The following is a 20267-nucleotide window of genomic DNA, read 5'->3' as shown; positions in this document are numbered from 1 at the left end:
TGTCATGTTTTGACATGAAAGGTCCTTTTAAGTGGTTCTATGAAACCTTTCACTGTGTTTTGGAGAAGACAGCAAACACTGATGATGGTCAAAGTCGCTTTAAATTCGAGTTACCGGGTCGCACCAAGCACTCTCTTGATCGCGAGCTGCAAGCTTTTACAAACAGTCTACTAGCTAATTCAAAATCTGAGGAACCTCGAGGGACTAGTTACATGTGTTTGGTGAATAACTGATATTATTGCCGAAATCTTTTCAAGATTAATTTGCACAAGACACACCGCTCAATCCAATGGCTTCCGCAATTTGCCGAGTCAATTGGTGAGCGCCGACTAATGGCAATAAGATTTTGGTTGTAAAAATTTTTAATATGGTCAGTAAATCTTTCCTTTGCAGTCATTTTTGTCTACACTATTTTTTGAATTTTACAGCAAATGTAAGCATAGTTTATGTATCGGTTAATTAATTCTAGGCTTTAACACACCCTCCGGTCTCCGCTCAGAGAGCCAAACTGAACTACTTCGACGATATCACTCAATGAAAAACTAAATCGAAAACCATTCAGTGGAAAAAGCTAAGAAATTGTGATGTTATAGAAGATAACTAAATAAGAGACTTCTCCAAGTTTTAGGCTCGTGCGTCTCCCCAAACTAAAAATATTTCGCAGAAATTTACAGAGCCAATATGAGAACGCTATGTTATTGTACATCTGTGGTACACCAATATGGCGGCCGGAAATCTGGAACTTAGGCGACGAATTATCAGTACTGAACAAAGTAGCACTAAATAAGCACTTTTTCTAATGCTCTAACTTCTAAAAAGGTTCAAAATCACGAGATAAGTATATACCATGTTTACAACACACTCGATCGTAGCCTTGTGTCACGCACCTCCATAGCCCTAAAATTTAAAATGCTCTGGTTTCCAAACGGAGCACGCTATTGAGCTGTAATATATAGATTTAGGCCAGCCTAAAAGCGTAGCTCCTGGGCCTGGTTGTTCAGAGCCCGATTAAGCTAACCCAGGAAAAGGTAGAATTTTGATTTGAGTTTTGTAACTTTCCGGTGAGGTTTTCTGTATGCTGTTTGGCCCTCTGTTTTGAGTTTTAATAATCACCATGTACAAAAAATAAGGCAGCAAAAACCATTTGTATAGAAGAAATAGTTATAATTCGGTTAACTTTTAATCCTGAGTTAGCGTTAACCGGCTTCCGAACAGTCTTGCGCTGTTTTCAACAAGTTAACCTGACATGAGCCCGCGATCCAATCGAAAATTAACACTTTATCAGCGGTCAACTTCAAAGAAACATGTGACCTCGATGAGCTGTAAAACTTGAGTCCGCGATATGGTCACGTGATACTGGTCAGCGGATACCTTATTTTGACAGGTATCAATTGATCATAACATGGATGTCTAATATCAAAGAAGTACACGGTAAACCAAGGCTGCATGTTTCTGTCAACCTTATTATAGGAAATTAACGCTTCATGAAATTAACGCGGATTTAAAAAATTCGTGTTAATTTAAGTCGCGTTAATTTATGTTAATGTTAATTTCCGCGCTGTCAATAAGGTTGCGCGTTAATTTCCGCGACGTTGATTACCATTATTTTCTCCCAAATCTGTGACACACTCCAGACATTCTTGACACGGCCAAACAATTGCTGTTTTTCAGTGTCACGCAATTCAAAATAGATCAAAATAAAAATTAAAACCGGTCAATAGATAAAGTCCAGAATCTGTATGTATGTATGTATGTATGTATGTATGTGTATGTCTGGAAAATGGAAGAAGGTAAATATACAAAGACTCTTGCCAAAATTCTGGTCACAGCAATTTTTCTTATGCGAGATATGCGGAGAAATTTTTACCCAAATTTATAGAGATTTGTATGGAGACGCCATGCCGGTGCCCATCCGTATGCATGACACCAACATGGCGGCCGGAAACCAACAGAAACATCTGTCACTGAGTTTTGCTACAAAAGCGTGAGTTCATCCCTTGCGGAACTCTAAAACATTAAAATAATACTTTTTCTAAGACATGAACTGTTCAGATAGCCAAGTTCCCCGAAATAAGTCACTTTTTTAACCATCATGACAACTCTCTAGGCCGTCATGTAAATGCCGCCTCACGCAAAAGCTTAGAAATTCAAGCGTAGTGTATCACAAAACCAAGAACCCATTCGGAGCGAAAATTTGTATGAATATTAGTTTTCAGCTGCTCTTATACATCATTTAAGTAAAATCTCAGGAAGATCAATAGTTTTGTAGCTACAAATCTTATTCGCGCACTTTACATTTCACATTAATCTTTCACATTAGGAAATCGTTAACCGTATTTCAACTGAATTTTGTTCGTGTTCGCTGTCAGCTTTACAGTGTTAAAATAAATTGGTTCCTGTTCTCAACAAATTCTGTTTTTTTTTTTTTTTCGGTGTCGCAGACGCGTTAATTTCCCTCATTTTGAAATTTTGCCCCCTCTCTCGTGTTAATTTCCTTTTTTGGGAAGCAAATTTACCTTCAATTCGCGTTAATTTAAGCCGCGTTAATTTCAAATAAGTTAATTAACACGTGTGTTAATTTCCTAGTAATAAGGTATTATTTGGAGTATGGCCGCCATGTTGCGCGACTCCGTCGCCGTCGTGCGTACCGGCCCAGCAGCAGTACCGCTAGCCATGATAACCATGAGAAAGTCAACTCATGGGTTTCCTTTGCTTTCCTATATGAGTATGGGGCTCCGCTTGGCGGCCCTTCGGGCCGCCGGAGCACCAGTATAAAGATACCGCCTCTCATGTCTGATGAGGAGAAAAACTTTAGTGACCCTTAAAGTTTTGGATTTTAAAAAGTGATGGCGTGACGTGAAAACGATCTATATCCACAACTTTTAGTATTTTCACAGAGAAATGTATGCCGGAGTGGGGGGGGGGGGGGAGGGGGGGAGGGGCAAGAGCTTGCCCCCTTGGCACATATTGTTTTGTTTTAAAATTTGGCAATTTGGGGGTCCCATACATGACTTAAGAATGGATTCTTATGAAACTGGACATATTTACTTAATTAGACATGACAAATCAAACGGTGAGGCTTGGTTTTTGTTGGAATGAAAAAATGTGAAAACGTTGACATGCGAGCGCGAGGCGAGTCCGGCGTTTTTGTACATTAGTAAGGGGGCGGGGAGGGAGGCATTTTTGACAGGAAGGAAAACGTAGAGTCACTTCGCCAGTGTTGAGGATGGCACACAAACAGAAAGTTTAACACGACACGTACAATGCAACGGTTGAAAAGAGCAAAGAAAGATCGCGTAAATAATACGTGAAGTTAGTAGAAAGGCAAGAGAGGTTGGGCAGCAGGTAAACGGGTTAATTTGAAAATATGGCGGTCTTTTAAGGCCTTGTACTGGCGATTCTTGATCTCCCTTAAATACTGGAAATCAGAAGCATTAATAGGACAACGAAAACAGGCAGATGTTTCTAGAGGATACATCAGATCAGAACTTTACTTCATTGAGCTTTTCAGGTAATGCATTTTCTGGCAATTGGAGGGTCAACACTGTCAGCTAAAAGCACATTCACAACTATAAATGTCAAGACAGAGCTACGGTGTCCCGTGATGGACGGAACAAAATATTTCTGTCCTTTTATCAATAACGAAATATCACGTAGAAAATCACGTAACTTCAGAGAGGCTTTTCGTGAAACACAAAAACAGAAAGTAGCTTAGTGCAAGTCAGTTAAATATTTAAGTGTACACAAATAGAAGCTGAACTGTATGCCCTAGTCGAGAAACAGCTACGAAAGCATTGTAAATCCTGCTTAGAGTTTATAATCAATTACCACTATGTTATCTTAGTAGTCATGTTTGACATCTTTCATTTATATAAGTTATGACACTAATTGCCGTAGCATTAAAAGCTTGTTTTCTCAGTTCCTCACTGGGATTTTGTAAATGATAAGTGCAAATATTAATTGTCTTGTGACAGTGACAGGTACAAGGAAATGTTTTTCTATTTTGACGCCAAGCCGAACTGTTTTTTAAGCTGAGACAAACTCAGTTCTTCCGTGGTGCTAAAGAATGAATCGATGCTTGAGCGATCAGTTCATAAGTTAGGGTGAGTTAGAGTTATTGTATGGGGTGAGGCGCTTAACAGTTAATTAATACAGCGATCTTAAAGTCGGCCAAAGGGGGGTTTTGTGTGTCTTAGATTATGTAACATAAGGCCATAAAGGTGTTACAGACATCGAGAACCGAAACGAACACTCGGGTGTAAGTGTCCTAACTGCATAGAAATGTATGTTTCGCAGCCTAGATCCAAATTGGGTCTTATTTTAAACTTACTAACGCTCACGGCGCGGGGGATATTGATATTACCATCTCCAATCACGCGGAGATGTTTTTTTCTCGAAGGTGGAAGAGAGGAAAAATAACGAAGGCCTGATATATTTATTTGACGAGACGCTGTAGAAAGTCCAGAATCTAGACTTCTCATGAACTTTTTTTGGCTTGGTTTTGAGACAACATTAAGTTTCATCCAAAGACAACCGTAAACTCCTAAATAGTTTCCTGACTATAAAAGAGTGTAACTTCCGGCTACAAAATACACTTAGGTGATGTTTGTGATAAGAAACCGCACATATCTTGCAACAGCGCCCAGTAGATTTCAAAAACATTAGTTCGGACGTACCGCGTCACGGAATAAACAAAAGCATGGTTAAAGTCGTTTCGGCATTTTTCATCCCTGGGCTTCGATTCCAGAGCGAACATTGAAAAACAGCATTAGGAAAGCATATGCTACAGTGAAGTACAAGTAAACTACGTACAATGTTCTTCATTCAGAGGGCCATAGGTTCATTAGTTGTACAAACTGTTACGTGCTACCTCTTTAAATAAAGTTTGATTGATTAATTGAGGAGCATTACAATCTGAACAGCAGCAACAACAACAACAACGTTTTTGGGTCTGCCAATATTTATGCATGGTACAGCAAAACATTTCAGTAAGATACAATGAAGTAAAAATTGGGGAAAATTATCGTATTCGCTTAATTGTATCTCCGTGAGCGGGAAAGATAAACCAAATCCTGCGCTATGATTGGCTACCCGAGCTGGCAAGATGGCGTTATCTTTCCCGCTTGGAATTACGCTCTGTGTCCCGAGAGCGAAGATCTTTTTTTGGTTTTCTTTATCCCATATAATAAATCCTTTATTGACCAAGCTTGTTCGGTCAAGATGGCTGGATATTGACCTCGTTCTTGTTTTGCGTGTTTATGGGTTTCGACTGTGTCTCGGTTCATAAACAAGCAAAAAGAGAACTTGGCCAATATCCAGCCATCTTGACCGGACAAGCTTGGTCGATAACCCTGTCTCTTGCAACAGCCTAGATTTCAAAAACATTCGGGTCACGTCTTCGAGGAATCTGATTTCAGCTGACCCTCCAGAGCGAACACTAATTTATACACGCCACTAGCAAACTATATTGGCAACAGCAAATCATCACAGGGGCATCAAACTAAACAGCGGCAACGAAACAAATGAACAACTCTACATTCTATAGCAAACCAATTTAGCAAGATAAACTGAAGTAAAAATCAAGTGGGAAAAGAATCATCATATCTATGATGTAATTTAGATTTGCTACTTTCTTTTATGCCATGGCACAGAAAATACAGCCAATCGGAATACAGGAAAGCCGTTGTATATCACAGTATTACACCCAACCGCTGCGCGTATGTCGCATTTTAAATTGTGTTGACCGCTGCACTTTCTAGCTATGGCACGGTATAAAGTAGTTATGCAACGCTAAAGGCTCGTTTGTTTACACCGAGACTCGTGGGATATCCCATGGTGTTCCACTCGAAAGCGTTACATAACTAGATTAAATCTGATTCGTTATAATGCAAAAATACAAATTGCATAAATGATTTTGGATGTATCATTGACATCACTGACCTGAGACGATAAAAGAGGATATAATTTCTTCTGTGTTGTCTACGCGACGAGCCGAAAAAAATGTCAACACGACAGGCTACCACGTTGCACTTTAGTTACGCATGTCATATGACACTTTTTTGTTTGTTACGAAATCTCTGTGAGAGCTGTTTATTTCTTCTCTGTAATTGCTGCCATCGGGAGAACATACGCAGGGTAGATTACAACCGAACAACGTTTTCAGAGGATCAGCCATACTTTTTCCGACGTAAAAAGAAGGTAAATTCACTCGCTATACATTCTACACTGACAGACAAGGACATTAGTACTCATTTCAAATGACGAAGGAACGAAGATACGAACCGAAACGTTTAGAGCCCGGGGTCCCACGGGTTAGTCATCTGGTTAGTGTTTGTAAATGATCCAATTAGAAGGGTAAGCCAATGCTTGCCCGAATTTCCACCATTGACAGTACTTTTGCCTTAAAAAGCCTTATATTACCCTTTTTCCACAAAATTGCTGGGCTCAGACAAATGAACTCCAGAGCACCTAATTTAAAAAACAGCTGAATCCCCCCAACTGATAGCAAGTGAGATTCATCTTTATAGGAAACAAAAGATCACAAAGACGAAAGACAGGTAACTTGAAAGAAAGACACAGATCTGATCAAATGAGGCAGGTTTTAACTCCATTTACGCTTTCCGAAATGAAGTTCAAGGTTCACATAAGAAATAATATTTACTCTAATAACTGGCCAGTGTTGATCTTTCTGACGTGAATCAAGTGTTGCTCGTATGATGGTCGACTCGCGATAACTCAAACTTTCAAGCGGATCTTCAAGGGAAATTGAAGAAGGTTCGAGTTATCGGGAGTTGAGAACAAATGACCAGAAATAAGGAAAAAAAAGAAACAGTCAACTGTTAACTGTATATCTATTAAAACAGTGGTGCACATTTTAATCTAACCCGATTTTGGTTCGCGTTAGCGCGAAGTTCGAGTTGGCGAGGGTTCAAGTTATTGGGAGTCGACTGGAGATTTTTTTTTTTAAAGCCGCAAATTAACCCGACTTGTGAGCTTTCCATCTAGATTGTCCTGGTTTATAGAATTAATTAGATCCGCAGAGCAGACAAGGACAAACAAATGACTTTTTGTTGCATTGCCAAGCATACCTGCTAAAAAAAACTATCTGTGGAGGGGTTTGGTGAGTGCTTTTGATAAGACACTCGAGCTGCAAAATAATTACACGCAAATTATAGTATGACTATAATTTTAAGAACAAAATACTCGTTCTTGGGCCGGATCACAAAAAAGAAACTCGACGAAACTTTCATGAGTTAAGAACATAACTGTAAGTCGCAGTTTGTTATTATTTTAAGGCAATTTAATCGGAACAGTGCTTATCTTTCGGTATTTTCATTGTTGCTAAAACAGCGGTTGGAAATGTTGCGAATTTATTGTGCCAAATCAAACATACAGAATTGTTATGCTTCCACATGCTTCATATGCAATACACAGTAATCGGTTTAAGCAAGAGATTATCAAGGTAATCTCTATATGTCAAATTGGGCTCAGTTGAAATTCAAGTTCTACAGATTTCGAACATTTCTGTATATCGTTTCCTTGGAAATGTCGATTCTCCTAAAAACACATAACCAACTTCAATCGAATATCTTCTTTTAAATAACTGATGCAATATTCATTTTGCTCTGTTCAAGGGCAGGGTAGTAAAAAGCTTATCGAAAAACCAAGTATGGCCCGAAAAATCTGCCTGGGTTTCAAGAGGAAGCTGACTGCACACTCCACCAAAAATTATAGTATATTAATTCTTGCCGGAAAAATAAGAGTGGAGTGCAAGGAGTCTGAAAGCTGTCGACAAATTTTATAGTTCAAGTTACCATATGGCGCAAAAAGAAAATAAACTGCCAGTAAATTGATCTCTTCTCTAGTTTTATCTGTACGTATCATATAGAGTTCAATGATGAATAGCATTGTTTATGTTGAACTAAAGCATAACGCCTTAAGGAAGGACACAAACAAAAGCCGACCAATCTTCATGAGCAATTTGCCATCTCAAAAAATACCGTGGAAAATTTGAGTGGTCTACCTTACTTATGGGTTGTTAATAATTAGGAAAATGAGACCTACTTATAACATTCAAATGGACCGAACTATGCAGCGAAACTGTTCTCTTGTTTTCCATGCCTCATTTCATTCTAATGTAGTTTCACACTTTCTTTTCTATAATATAACGTTACCAATCTTGTTGATAATGACTATATGTCGTCGTTGAAACATCATGTTCTTATGTCGTTACCGTTTCTTCTAAAATACTTTGCAAAATCTTCCGTTGTCACAAATATTTTTCAAAATAATAATGATAATGATAAAAAAAAAACCGTCAACACAGACCATGTTTTGAGATAGCTGACGATTACACACTGGAGTATGCTCTTTGGACAGAAAGGAGAAGAAAACGTTATGTGTTTAGTCCAGCACTAAATTTTGTTGAAACGCTATAGCTTACAATGCATAAGTGTGGGCGATGGGCACTTTGATCAACGATCTGTGCTAACTTGGCCATTAGGGTTAGTGACAGTTTAAAAGGTTGGAACGTTTTTTTTCTGCTAGTACCTTTTCTTTATATTGTTCATTGATTAATTTAGAAATTGAAAATATTTTCCGTGTTTCTATAGTGATTATAGAAACACAGCTGAAAGTTTAAAGGGACACAGTCAGCTTTGGGACCGCGCTGACCTGGACACTAGTTTTCTCATTTTGAAAAAAGTTTACCTCAACCTGAAATCAAAGTACATCTAGAAATCCGCTTCAATCTTCACGGTGTTTTGCTTGATTTTCAATCGTTTGCTGAATAGCCTGTTTTTTAGTGTGGTTTTGCTCATTCTATGATACTATTTTTATCATATTTGGTTAAAAACAGTATGGATCGCGTCTCTGTGATATGCAAATTAGCTATGAAATCGTATCTAATGCGCATGTGCCTCAGCTGACTGTGTCCCTTTAATTTGGGAGAATGAGAAATGCTGTAGGAACAGGCGGGTGTTTTTAAAGTTCCCCCAAACCGTGCGTGCGTCTTTCACAACTGTTTCTACTAACAGTAAAATTGCTTCGTTTCAACTGGAGTTGATTTCTTCGTTATTTTTTCCGTGTATGTCGTACACCAAAGTACATGAAACGAAACCCCTCGGTCTACATGTGTGGGAAACGGCCCTCGATTGCAAACATTAATGTGTCTGTACGTATATGTTTACACGGCTCAAGGAAGGAGTTGTTTTGGAAATTTCATGATGGCGTCCTCATAATATCCTTTTTTTTCCGCATTAGAAGAGGTTGAAGTGTTATGGCTAAATCCGGCTAACTGAACTTGGCGATTTGGTGTCTTAGCTACATCAAACTCCATCGAAACTTAGCAATGATGATGCATTATGATTCTCAGAGCCATGTTGTTCCATTGGCGCTTATAACTTCGAAATCATGTTTTGAAGTCATAAACGTCTATCTCGTTTGTAAATGGGGACAGCAGGTTGTTTCTAATAGGAAGGTATTTGAATTTTGCAATTTGCGCTTACCACAAAACTCATCTATGCATTTAGACTGAAAGCAAATAATTAAAGTAAAGACGTCAGTAAGGTAGTTGAGGTTATTTAAATAATTACCTTTCTAGTAATTTAAGAGCTGAAATAAACCAAGCTATTTTCTTAAGTGAGATGATGAAGAATGGAGTCAGATTGGGTTATTGGACATGGCTGACAAACTGTCCGTAGAGCACCATAATTCAAGTCTTAATAAAAAGACATCGCATTCGTTCGTGATTATTTCCTGTTTTTTGTTTTTGTTGTTGTTGTTTTTTTTTTGTTCTTAATAGACCGCTTTTGTCATTCTGCTTTACTTCCCCTCTTCGTTAAACCAGCCGCCAGACTTGCTGTCTCAGTGCTGCCCTCCGTCTGTTTCCTCTCGCCGCGATATGCTTAGTTTTTCTGATTTTGCGCTCCTTCTACGTTCTGCTTTCAAAATCTTATTAGTAAAAAAAAACTATTTCTTTCTATACATTTTCCCGTAAAAACTTACTATAGGATGAATGGTGCAATAGCTTTCACTATAGCCGCACATATATTAGTCGCACAATTTAAACAAAATTTGACGTGAAACTTGATCAATAACTGGAGATCTTAAAGGAATTTTATTTTTTCAATTCTAGTTCTCGCAGCCTAATGAGAAATTGACATTTGTTCAGAACAGTTTTAAAATTTTAAACGCCGTTCATTATATACTTTAGCATGACAGGGCAGATGTGCGACACATGACATTCATTCTCTGATACCCTCAACTTAAGACAGCTGTGTACTGAATAAATAAGAATTCGAATCACCTTCCTCTTTTGTTTTCTCTCCAGATCGCGACATGAAGAAACTCGCCACGTCAGAATTCGATGAGGAGGATGTTGGGTTTGAGAATTTATCTTCCAGGAAGAAAGCAAAGAGAATAATAATAGCTCTTACCGTGGTTTTACTCCTTGTCTTTGTTCTTTGTCTGATCTTCATTGTCTTATTTGCGTTGGAGAAGAGTAAAGTTCACGAGCAAGCTGTTCAGGAATCAGCACCACAACTCCAGATCTGCGACTCGAAAAAATGCTTGTTTGCTGCCGTCGGTAAGTTTAATTCGCTAATCAACTATTTTTGTTCGGTGCCAGTTTGGGTTCCCATGGGTCGACATTGAAATCAAGGGGGTCCGTGAGCTTTTCATTGTGGAAAGACAGTTGACGAAGCAAAAAAAAAAAAAAAAAAAGATTAACTGCATACAGTGGTCTTTTTTTTATTCGATCGAGGTACGTTTGTTCTTCTCAAGACCTGAAAAATGTGGACCAAGCATACCTAGTTTGTAGAACGTGCATTTTTGAACCAGCTTTTTCCATTTATCTCCCATTTTGTTGCCTAAAGTATGTCCCGTGTTGCATTAAACACGGCGCTAAAAACAGATCAACGCGAAGTCTGCTTTTTCCGCTATTCATTTCAAGTAAATGCCCGAAAGACGTGAACGCGCTCCGCACTAGCGAGGATAAAAAGAGTAAGGGAGTTAATCCAACATATAGGACTTGTTTTCAAGGTTATCCTCCTTCTCAAGTTAGTTTTAGACATGTTACCCAGTCTCGCGCGGATAATCATGTTACCACGTGCAATGTTTGATTTTTTGGGGGGAGGATTAATAGCGTGTAAAGTCGCTCGGGCTGTCCGCGTGGGCAAATCGCAGGGTTGTGGTCACAGGGTTGGTTATAACTACACTCTCCCGGGATTTCCGAAAGTGGGCTTATTTTAAAAAGGAACCTGAGAGGATTGCCTTAGACCAAGGCCTACTTGGGGGATTAACACTTTTCACCTTTATCCTCTCTTTATTCCGGATGAAGAAAGTGTCTTTTCAGGGAAGCATTTCGGACAAATGTCGAAGTGTGCGGTTGGCATTAAATGTGAAAAACGTTGTCAAAATGTTGCCGAGCAACTTGTGGAGGGCCTTAGTATCACATGCATGGACAGCGTACATAAATTTCCTGCTTGTTGACGAGCAGATGTTGTACTATAGCGATGATAGCCAAAGGGATTTAATTTCTAACAACTACCCCTTCCCTACCCCACCGTGTAGGCCCGTGGGCAAAGCCTGAACAATTCAATGTAGCTCTAAGGGAACTACATTGATCACGAAAGCCTGTTCCATACTATTCTGTACTAACGCAATAAAAACAATGGGCGAGGGAACTGTAAAGCTGACTCCATCTGCATTATGACGCCAAAAAGTCGCCGAATCGTTGTGACTTAAGTAGTTGACCTCACGGCTAAGGGCTGGGTTGCCTGTGATGACACTAGTTTTTGCACAGGGAGACAGGAATACTCTTTGTCACTTCATGCCATAGCAACGAGGCTAAGCGCCTTTCTGATAATTATGTTATCAAGCCTGGTCCACGGACCTCAATCATGTTTGACAAAATGGATGTCCCCCGGATTTCTTGGCACCGTAATTCAAAATGGTACTACGGTTCAGTATACAGATCAAGCCGAGCGACCAGCGGGTGAGCTGAGACTGCGTACTGATTACATAGGACAAATTAGCAAGCTCCTGTACACAAGAAGAACAACACCGTTGCCAGCGTGTCATTTAAAGCAAATCTGATTCATCATTTGGAAGAATGCCTAAAAGGAAATGATGATTTTTTGTGGGTCAAGTAGTGTTTCGCCTAAAAAAAAAAGGAATGTTATTTTGAACTTTCCATTGATTTGAAAATTTAGGAACCATGACTTACGATAACTAAAAATTCGATTCAAACTAACCTGCTGATCGGGGGCTTTTTTTACTTTGAAAGCGAGATCATCGGGGAAAAGGGATGAAATGTAGGTAGGGAGGGGTGGTAGTGGGGAGTGTGATCGCAGGTTAGATTCAAATGTGTTGTTAGTTTCTGAAATATTTCGTATATAGGCTTGACCCTTTTTTTTCTTTTCGCGTGTCAATAACTTCACACTGTCAACAACGAGTCATAAGGATGTGTAATTAGATACGAAGTAAATGTTATAGTTCTCAATGATATCTTGAATTTGAAAACTGAATCGAAACCAGAGAGATCGCGAGTTGGCATAGACTCAGCTCCTACGTTTTCCATTGTGATTGTAAGTTGAGCGGTGCTAGTTAGCACAGCTCCTTTGTGCTCGGAAGATGCAAAAATTTGACACAGAAGTCGGTGTTTCATTTAGTTCGAGTAAACGCACGTCTCGTTCATGTATATGCCTGGTAATCTTATCAGTGGCAGTTGTTCTTTTGGTGACCATCTCTGCCATTTTTGTGACATTGTACGTCATGGAAAAGCGCCCGTCTACCTCAAAAACAGTGTACGCTCCAAGTACGGAGCGCAAGACAATGACGTCTCCAAGCACGGCAAAGCCTAGCGCTACGACTTATTTCCCCACAACGCAGAAGGCGGGAGAGCAGAAATATTGTGGATCTAAAACGTGTCTACTTGCCTCATTAGGTAAGCTGATATTTCTTTCAGGGACTGATCAGGATATATACAGTGATGTGCTTAATCTCTTTTAGCAACATTTACAACAATCTTAGAGTACCATGCGAACAGAGTCTCATTCGATCTTCCTAGAATGATCGATTTTTTAAGAAGATCAACTTGATCAAAGGCGCTCCGGCTCTGCTCGCAGGGTAAGCTCAAAGACGTTCTAGGAGAGCGAAAAAGTCGTCTGTAGACGTTCAATTCAGTTTATGCCTGAATAGGAGAGGAAGGTAACCTTATTCAGTTACCTGTTATGTTCAAATAAGAACACCTTTTTTGTTTGCAGCACTCCGTTTGTGCTCACAAATTGGTAACCTAACTTTAAAAGATTGGGTCATGGCTAAAAATTGACATGTACAATTGACTCAACTCACAAGGCTTTTCAAGAACAAGTTGAATACCGCGTACAATTCAGAGAGGGGCGAACAGGGGTATGCAAATCCGCCGATCCGTGCCATTTTTTCGCCAAATCCATCGATCCGCCAATATTTTTGTTCAAATCCGAAACCACAACCACATTCGGAAACAGAAGTGTAAAAGTTCAAAGGTAAACTGGTAAATGTGAATGCCATTGTTAATTTTGCACAACTAGTGAAAAAGACAACATGTTTGATGACTATAACACAGCACAATTCCAATGACTGTTTAAATGAGCTTCGTTGGAAAAAAGAAATAATTTGGATGAACTCATTAACATACCGACCAAGGATGAAGAAAGACCTATCATCCCAATTTCGTTTAGGACCTAAGATCCGAACATCAAGACAGGCAGAATCCGGAATCCACGCCAAAATTCACAGCTGATTCACGATCCACTGTGTTTTCAAAATCCGCGAATCCGCTCGATTTACCGCAAAAATCCACAATCCGCGCGCTTTTTAAGGCCAAATCCGTCGATCCGAAAACCTATTCATCCCCCTCAACTCAGATCAGTAAAGATGCTTTATTTTCCAAGTTCTTGAAACCTTTACGAAGGGATTCATGGAGCTACTTATTTACAAAGGAATTTGTTTTGTTTGAGTTTTATTTGGTAAAAGTGCGCATAAAATGAGACCTTTAATCTCAGTATACTTCTTTTCTTTTTTTTTTTTTTCAAAGTACAATACATGTATATTAACCTATTAACCGTCGATATCAGAATGTTACTAAGAGCCCAAGCTGGTTTGCCTTAACTAATTGAACACTTCTGAGCTACAAAAATTCCTCAGTCGGCGATGGTGTTCCATTGGTTTTACCTTCGGCCAAAAAGAGACAAGTCGGGGCTTGTGACAATAGGGCACTATTACGTAAACAGAAGAGCAAACAATTCAAAGGAAACATAATCCAATCAAGAGGGTCTCAATGGGTTACCTTCGACAGTTGACTGCCATGGTGACTGTAAAAAATATGGCGAATAGAGAAAGGGCTATTAAGTGAGCCATTCGCGATACAAATTAACTTAAAAAGACAAATCACGACCGATCGAAAAATAAATGATTTTTTTCTGTTCTTGATAATATCATACCCAGTTTCTCTAACGGAGAGAGAGGTGATCTGAGTACGAGATAAGTTCTCTATCGATCCAGTTCTTCTTGTTATTCGGAGGCTAAGTCTGATGCATTAAGGTTACTAAGGGTTTCACTTATTACACAGAAATATTTTTCGATATGATGCAATCACTAAGCAGGCACCATTAAGCAGGGAAGTTACTGTTGAGCATCTTTAGAAGGGAAGGTAAAAGAAGGGTTTTCAAATTTGGATTTGTTTCATTCTTGGGAATGATTTAAATTCGAGTATTCAGAAGATGTAGAACATCTGGAAGGGAGGCTGGAATCTCAATTATTAATTTTTGGGCGATCTCTGAGCTCTCACGGTTAATATTTCAGCTTATTCCTTTGTTAATAGTAAATATTGCGACATAATAAGTTCAATTTAGAGTGCCTGAATAAACGACGCACAAAATGCCACTTTAATTTTGTCCCAATACTTGGTTAGCCGGCAAGAGCATCCATGCTGTGTTACACGCTTAGGCCTCGATCGTTCGAGAATATCATGCATCAGTTTTATAACGATGAGGAAATATTTTTCAGCTCGCGGACAAGAAGGTCACGCACGTTCATTTGCCTGCTGTTTTTATCTGTGGCAGTAATTTTTTTTCTGATTACATCTATCGTATTTGTCACCTTGTACTGCTTGGAACAAGGAACTCACAGTAAGCCTGTGGCGAGTATTAGTTCGATGAATGCTTCAGCGACGAACCATAGCACTCAGTGTACCTTGGAATCTCAGACAAGAGCAGGGCGAAAGCCTTCTCAAAGCACAACAGGGCCAAATTTACCTGCTCGGAGCACAGCAAGAACAAGAACTTCTCAGAGCACAGCAAGGCCAAGAACTTCTCAGAGCACAGTAGGGCTAAAAACAACTCTGAACACAACAAGAACATCTTTGAGCACCGCAAGAACAGAACTATCTCTGAGCAGAGCCAGGCCCAATATATCTCTGAGTACAGCACGGCCAAAAACATCTCTGAGGTTACCAAGGCCAAAAACGCCTGATATTCCCACGTCTCTGAAACCAGGACAGCAACTGAGATATTGTGGATCTAAAGCATGTCTGTTTGCCTCAATAGGTGGGCGAAAGTTTGCGCTACAATTTTGGTCTGTAGCCTATGTAGTGTTGTATACACTAAACAACGTTTAGACCGTTTAGTGCCATTTATTTAGGAATATAGTTCAATCCGTCAAAACAGTCAGCCATTCTACCATTCAGTGTCGGTCAGTCAGTGAGTCAGTCAGTGAGTCAGTGAGTCAGTGAGTCAGTCAATCAGTCAATCAGTCAGTCAGCCATTCAGTCTGTCTGTCAGTCAGTCAGTCAGTCAGTCAGTCAGTCAGTTAGTCAGTCAGTCAGTAAGTCAGTGAGTCTGTCAGTCAGCCGAGTCAGTGAGCAAAAACAAACAACACAAAGAGTAAAGAACTTGAGGCTCCCCCATGACCCAGGGCAAGCACAGAGTTTCCTCTGACCTACAATAATATCGCAATCGATTTTAATTATCTTACCAAGTTTCAATGACAAGCATATTCAGTAACTCCAGTGCTACCAACCGTTATTCATTTGTTCTTTTTTTGCGGTGGGGAGAGGGGACAGTCCGAATACCCGAGATGTCGTGACATCCGTCACGCGTCATGTGAGATCATTGAGATTCATCAGTCATCAGTGCTGTCGCAGCCAGCTGTCCCTTGTTTCACGTGTCAATTTTTCCGTTTTCTTTTAATATCTTGGCGTTCGTTTGAGTTTCGTGGTCAAGTTTTGTCTCTGACGTTTCAGCGCCTTATTCCTTGTTTAACCTTCCTGAAGCATCGAAATGGAAAAGTTAACCGAATATGATGAATATGGTGAAGAGCACGGCAGTGTCAAGTACAAATTAAGGCACTTCAATAAGTTTAAGGTTTTACTTATAGCTACCGTGATTTTTCTCTTGTTGTCGATTATATTCATAACATTATTCGCCGTGGAAAAAGCTAAGGATTGCGAGCCGGGAAAACCTCCGAGTGTTCAAACATTTTGCGGCACCAAGGCGTGTCTTTATGCTTCACTGGGTAAGGTTTGAATGTTTTGTTTTCCTTGTTTATAGAAGTTGGGTGTTGTATTCGAGATCTCTCAAATGTAAAGTATAAATCAATCCAGTTGAAAGCTTGAATGAGTAATTTACACGTGTAGACAGTTGCGTGACATAATTCTGCATAATTTAAGCAGAACCACCAATTTGCAAGAAAATCGTACTGGTTGGAGCTTTTAAAATCCGAATTCGATGCGATTATAGCACTTGTTTTTTAAAGCCATGTTTATGTATATAGTTGAGAGGTGACGCGTCAATCTTTCCCAGAATAGAATCGATTTTTCCAGAAATGTCAAGGCGACACCACCATAAACAAATCAGAGGGGTCGGGTGGGGATACGTTAGCTGATAACTGGTCGCCGTCACATGGCTTAAACGTGGTTTGATTTGTTAAAATGAGAGCAGATTGAATATGTAAAAGGCTTTCTTGTTTGGCTGTTGTTTTAGCCCTCATTGTCAATGCAATTTCTCCGCAGTATTGTCAGTAGTGAATAGACGTTATTACTGTTTTGAAGCCGTCTCGACGGGTGGACAACTTATACGTCAGAACTTTCAGTGTTTGTAGGAGAATCCTATGGCGAAAATAAGTCGAATTCTGAACAATTTACGGATCGTAAGATACTAGACAATGGATTGCATTGACCAAATATGAGAGATGTCGCTGTGCTAGAAAGCCTCCAGTCGCGCTTTTAATTTTCCATACATTTTGTCTCTATTTTTTTTCCCGCATATTGGCGCGAACTTGTGAGTCACGTACAACAAGTTCGCGGAAAGTAATTTCAGACAAATGTATGGAAAATTAAAAACGCCACTGGACATCATCCTTCAAATTTGATTAATGCAATCCATTTTCTAGAATCTTAACTCTGCTATTCAAAAATTATTCAGCATTCATTTTTTTTTTTCTCTCTTTAAAGAAAATTAATTTCCATCGGATTCCCATAGAAACACTGTAATTTCTGACGTAGTTGCTAAAAACCTGTGATTTAAGGTAAAGACAGAAATGACAGCGACGAACAGTGATATCGGGGAGGGGGGTGGTCAACATATTTATTTTTCATAGGTTTGACGGTTTGTTTCCACATACGGCACACCGCAGGGCAAAAATCTAAAAAAGGTCAAAAAAGGAAAGCAAGCTAGCAAACGAACTAAACAAAAGCTGAGGAGAATACCTTTTAGGTCAGATGCTGGCCGCAGTCACATCAAACACAGTTAATTTATAGTTTGTTCGGGTTAGTCTTTAGTTAACGATAGCCTGTGAGGACTGGCTCACATTTGAGTCTCACGCGCGTGCGACAAGCCAGTCGTCGAGCGCAGTGATCCGTGAATCTGCTCGCAGGTTAGTTAAATGACGTCAGACTTAAGAGCAGTTCGTGGTTTCGGTCCACATTGACGTGACACTAATGACGTTACACAGTTTAATAGATCTCATCACCCTTTGAATGACGTCAGACTGAACAGTAGTTCATGGCAGTTAACATTCTAATTGAGTAATCTATGGAATGTAAACATAGCTGACCGTCTCGTTTCATACTGTATTCGCGTGGGAAATCATCGTCGAAAATTCGAAAATTCTGAAAAACGTTATGGCATTATGTAAATAATTCTTTGCTTTCTTAATACTTTCTATTGTTTCTTTGTCCCCGCCACAATCTTTCACGACTGGATTTTGATTTGCATAATTATGTTCATCTCGTCTGTTCTAGACAGCTTTCTGATTGGCTTTTCGTTTGCACACTATGCTCAGTTGGGCATAACTTTCGTTAGCTATTAGTCAACTTGCAGTTGATAAGATTAATTGACCGCCGTAAGAATTTTGTGAGGCTGACTTTTCGAGCGATAGCTAGTCCTTCGTCAGAACAGAGTGGGGTTTGATACAATCCACAATTCCCCACCAGTTTGATAAATAGCCAAGTGTATTACCCGCCGACGACGCGCAAAAGCTCAGCTCGGCTCGGCTCGGCTAGGCTCGGCTAGGCTCGGCTCAGCACGGCTCAGCTCGGCTCAGCTCGGCTCAGCTCGGCTCAGCTCGGCTCAGCTCGGCTCAGCTCGGCTCAGCTCGGCTCAGCTCGGCTCAGCTCGGCTCAGCTCGGCTCAGCTCGGCTCAGCTCGGCTCAGCTCGGCTCAGCTCGGCTCAGTTCGGCTCAGCTCGGCTCAGCTCGGCTCAGCCCAGCTCAGCTCGGCTCGGCTCGGCTCGGCTCAGCTCGGCTCGGCTCGGCTCGGCTCGGCTCGGCTCGGCTCAGCTCGGCTCGGCTCAACTCGGCTCAGCTCAGCTCAGCTCAGCCAAGCCGGGCTCAGCTCAGCTAAGTTAAAGAAAGCTAAGCTAAGCTAAGCTACCTACATTTTCTCATTTTCAGATGCTTTAAAGCAGCTCAACCAGAGCGCCGATCCTTGTACTGATTTTTACGAATACGTGTGTGGCGGCTGGGAAACTGAGAATGCTTTGGAGCCTGGAGAAACGTCAGTTACTGGATTCTCACTGGTTAGAGAGAAAAGCTTCAATGTGTTGAAACAAGCACTGGAGAATGCCGAGAAAAACTACTCCTCTGTAAGAAAATGCTTGAATTTTGGTAGTATATTTTATACTCGTGAAGCTGACTTCTGGGTAATACTCCATTTCTGGCGCTAGGAAGCGGGGTGGTGTTATGACTAGACGTTGCCTTGATGACAGATATGATTATCACCTTCGTATGGTAATTTTGGGTGATGCAATTTATTGTCACCGAGAAAAGAGGCGAAGAAGAAGTCACAGGAAAACAGAAGCACTTAAAACCGAGATCATAGTTTTATCTATTGAAATAGATGGGAATGGTAATGAAACTCGACAAAGTTCTTTGTTGCATGTTTTTTTTTTTCTCTCTTTTTGCCTTGACCGTACACAAAACACAATAGTCGTTTACTGCTGACCGAAACACTAACCAATAGAAACGTTGTATGGGCGCAAAAAAAAAAAAGAAGATTGTGCACGGTCGTGCACTTTCCAACATAAATCTTGGCATCTTTGTTTGCTTCTCTGATGTTTACCGGGCTTCATAACCAGTTCCCTCTATTAACTATGCCGGGATTAACGAAACTCTGCCAGCTTGGGTCACTTGGGGCTTAATTTGGTTTTCTTTGTTTTGCTTTACAAAATTAACTCTAAACTCGTGAAAAAAATACTAAACCAGTGAGAATGGCGTTAAAGATTTTCAGCCTTGAAGGTCACGTCCAACCCGCCACCAACAGACTACTTGCAGATTTTCGGTATTGGACTGGCACTAGCTTGCAGTCGAGGCTCATGCGGGGGAATATCATTAAAAAAGAGTTAAATGTCATTTGCTTTTGAAAGGACTTTCTCTCCTGAGCCTCAGTTACGAGATACTTCCAGTCAAATAGCGAGAATACGAACATGGTCTATTGTCATGTGATTTGCACGTTCTTTTTCTACATTCGACATTTTTAGTTTATTGGTAAGCAGGGCCAAAGTCAGAAAAAATTCTGATTGAGGCAATGCCCCTGAAAAAATTATAACTGTGGCAATGTCCATGGTTAAATTCTCTTCCTGGGCGTTTAAGGTGTTTATGATGACTGAGACAAGTGCCACGGTTTTCCTGTTACTAGGTACGGCTCTGGTATGTATACGATAGTTTTAATGGCACGACAGTTATCCGGAAAACTACGCAATTTCTCAGTAGAAAGCGCACACGATTTTAC

General features: G+C 40.2%; 1 protein-coding gene across 6 annotated transcripts in view; it reads left to right on the top strand.

The window, feature by feature from the left end:
- Positions 1–20267, top strand: part of LOC110060015 (endothelin-converting enzyme homolog) — a 36144-nt gene that overhangs the window by 467 nt on the left and 15410 nt on the right. The window contains exons 1-3 of one of the 6 annotated variants that reach the window (XM_020766745.2): positions 4009–4103; positions 10331–10585; positions 18932–19122. In XM_020766745.2, the coding sequence (XP_020622404.2) occupies positions 10339–10585; positions 18932–19122 (438 nt within the window). In that variant the 5' untranslated portion in view covers positions 4009–4103; positions 10331–10338. Of the gene's footprint in view, positions 1–4008; positions 4104–6052; positions 6199–10330; positions 10586–12468; positions 12947–14987; positions 15203–15541; positions 15588–16146; positions 16555–18931; positions 19123–20267 lie in introns of those variants that run through there. The other 5 variants (XM_020766743.2, XM_089282870.1, XM_020766744.2 and 2 more) reach the window with 5 other exon arrangements.

Source organism: Orbicella faveolata, unplaced genomic scaffold (genome assembly GCF_042242905.1).
Source record: "Orbicella faveolata isolate gen_17 unplaced genomic scaffold, um_ofav_v1 contig_12, whole genome shotgun sequence".
In the NCBI taxonomy this organism is placed as follows: domain Eukaryota; kingdom Metazoa; phylum Cnidaria; class Anthozoa; order Scleractinia; family Merulinidae; genus Orbicella; species Orbicella faveolata.
This window is presented reverse-complemented; position numbering and strand designations above follow the sequence as displayed.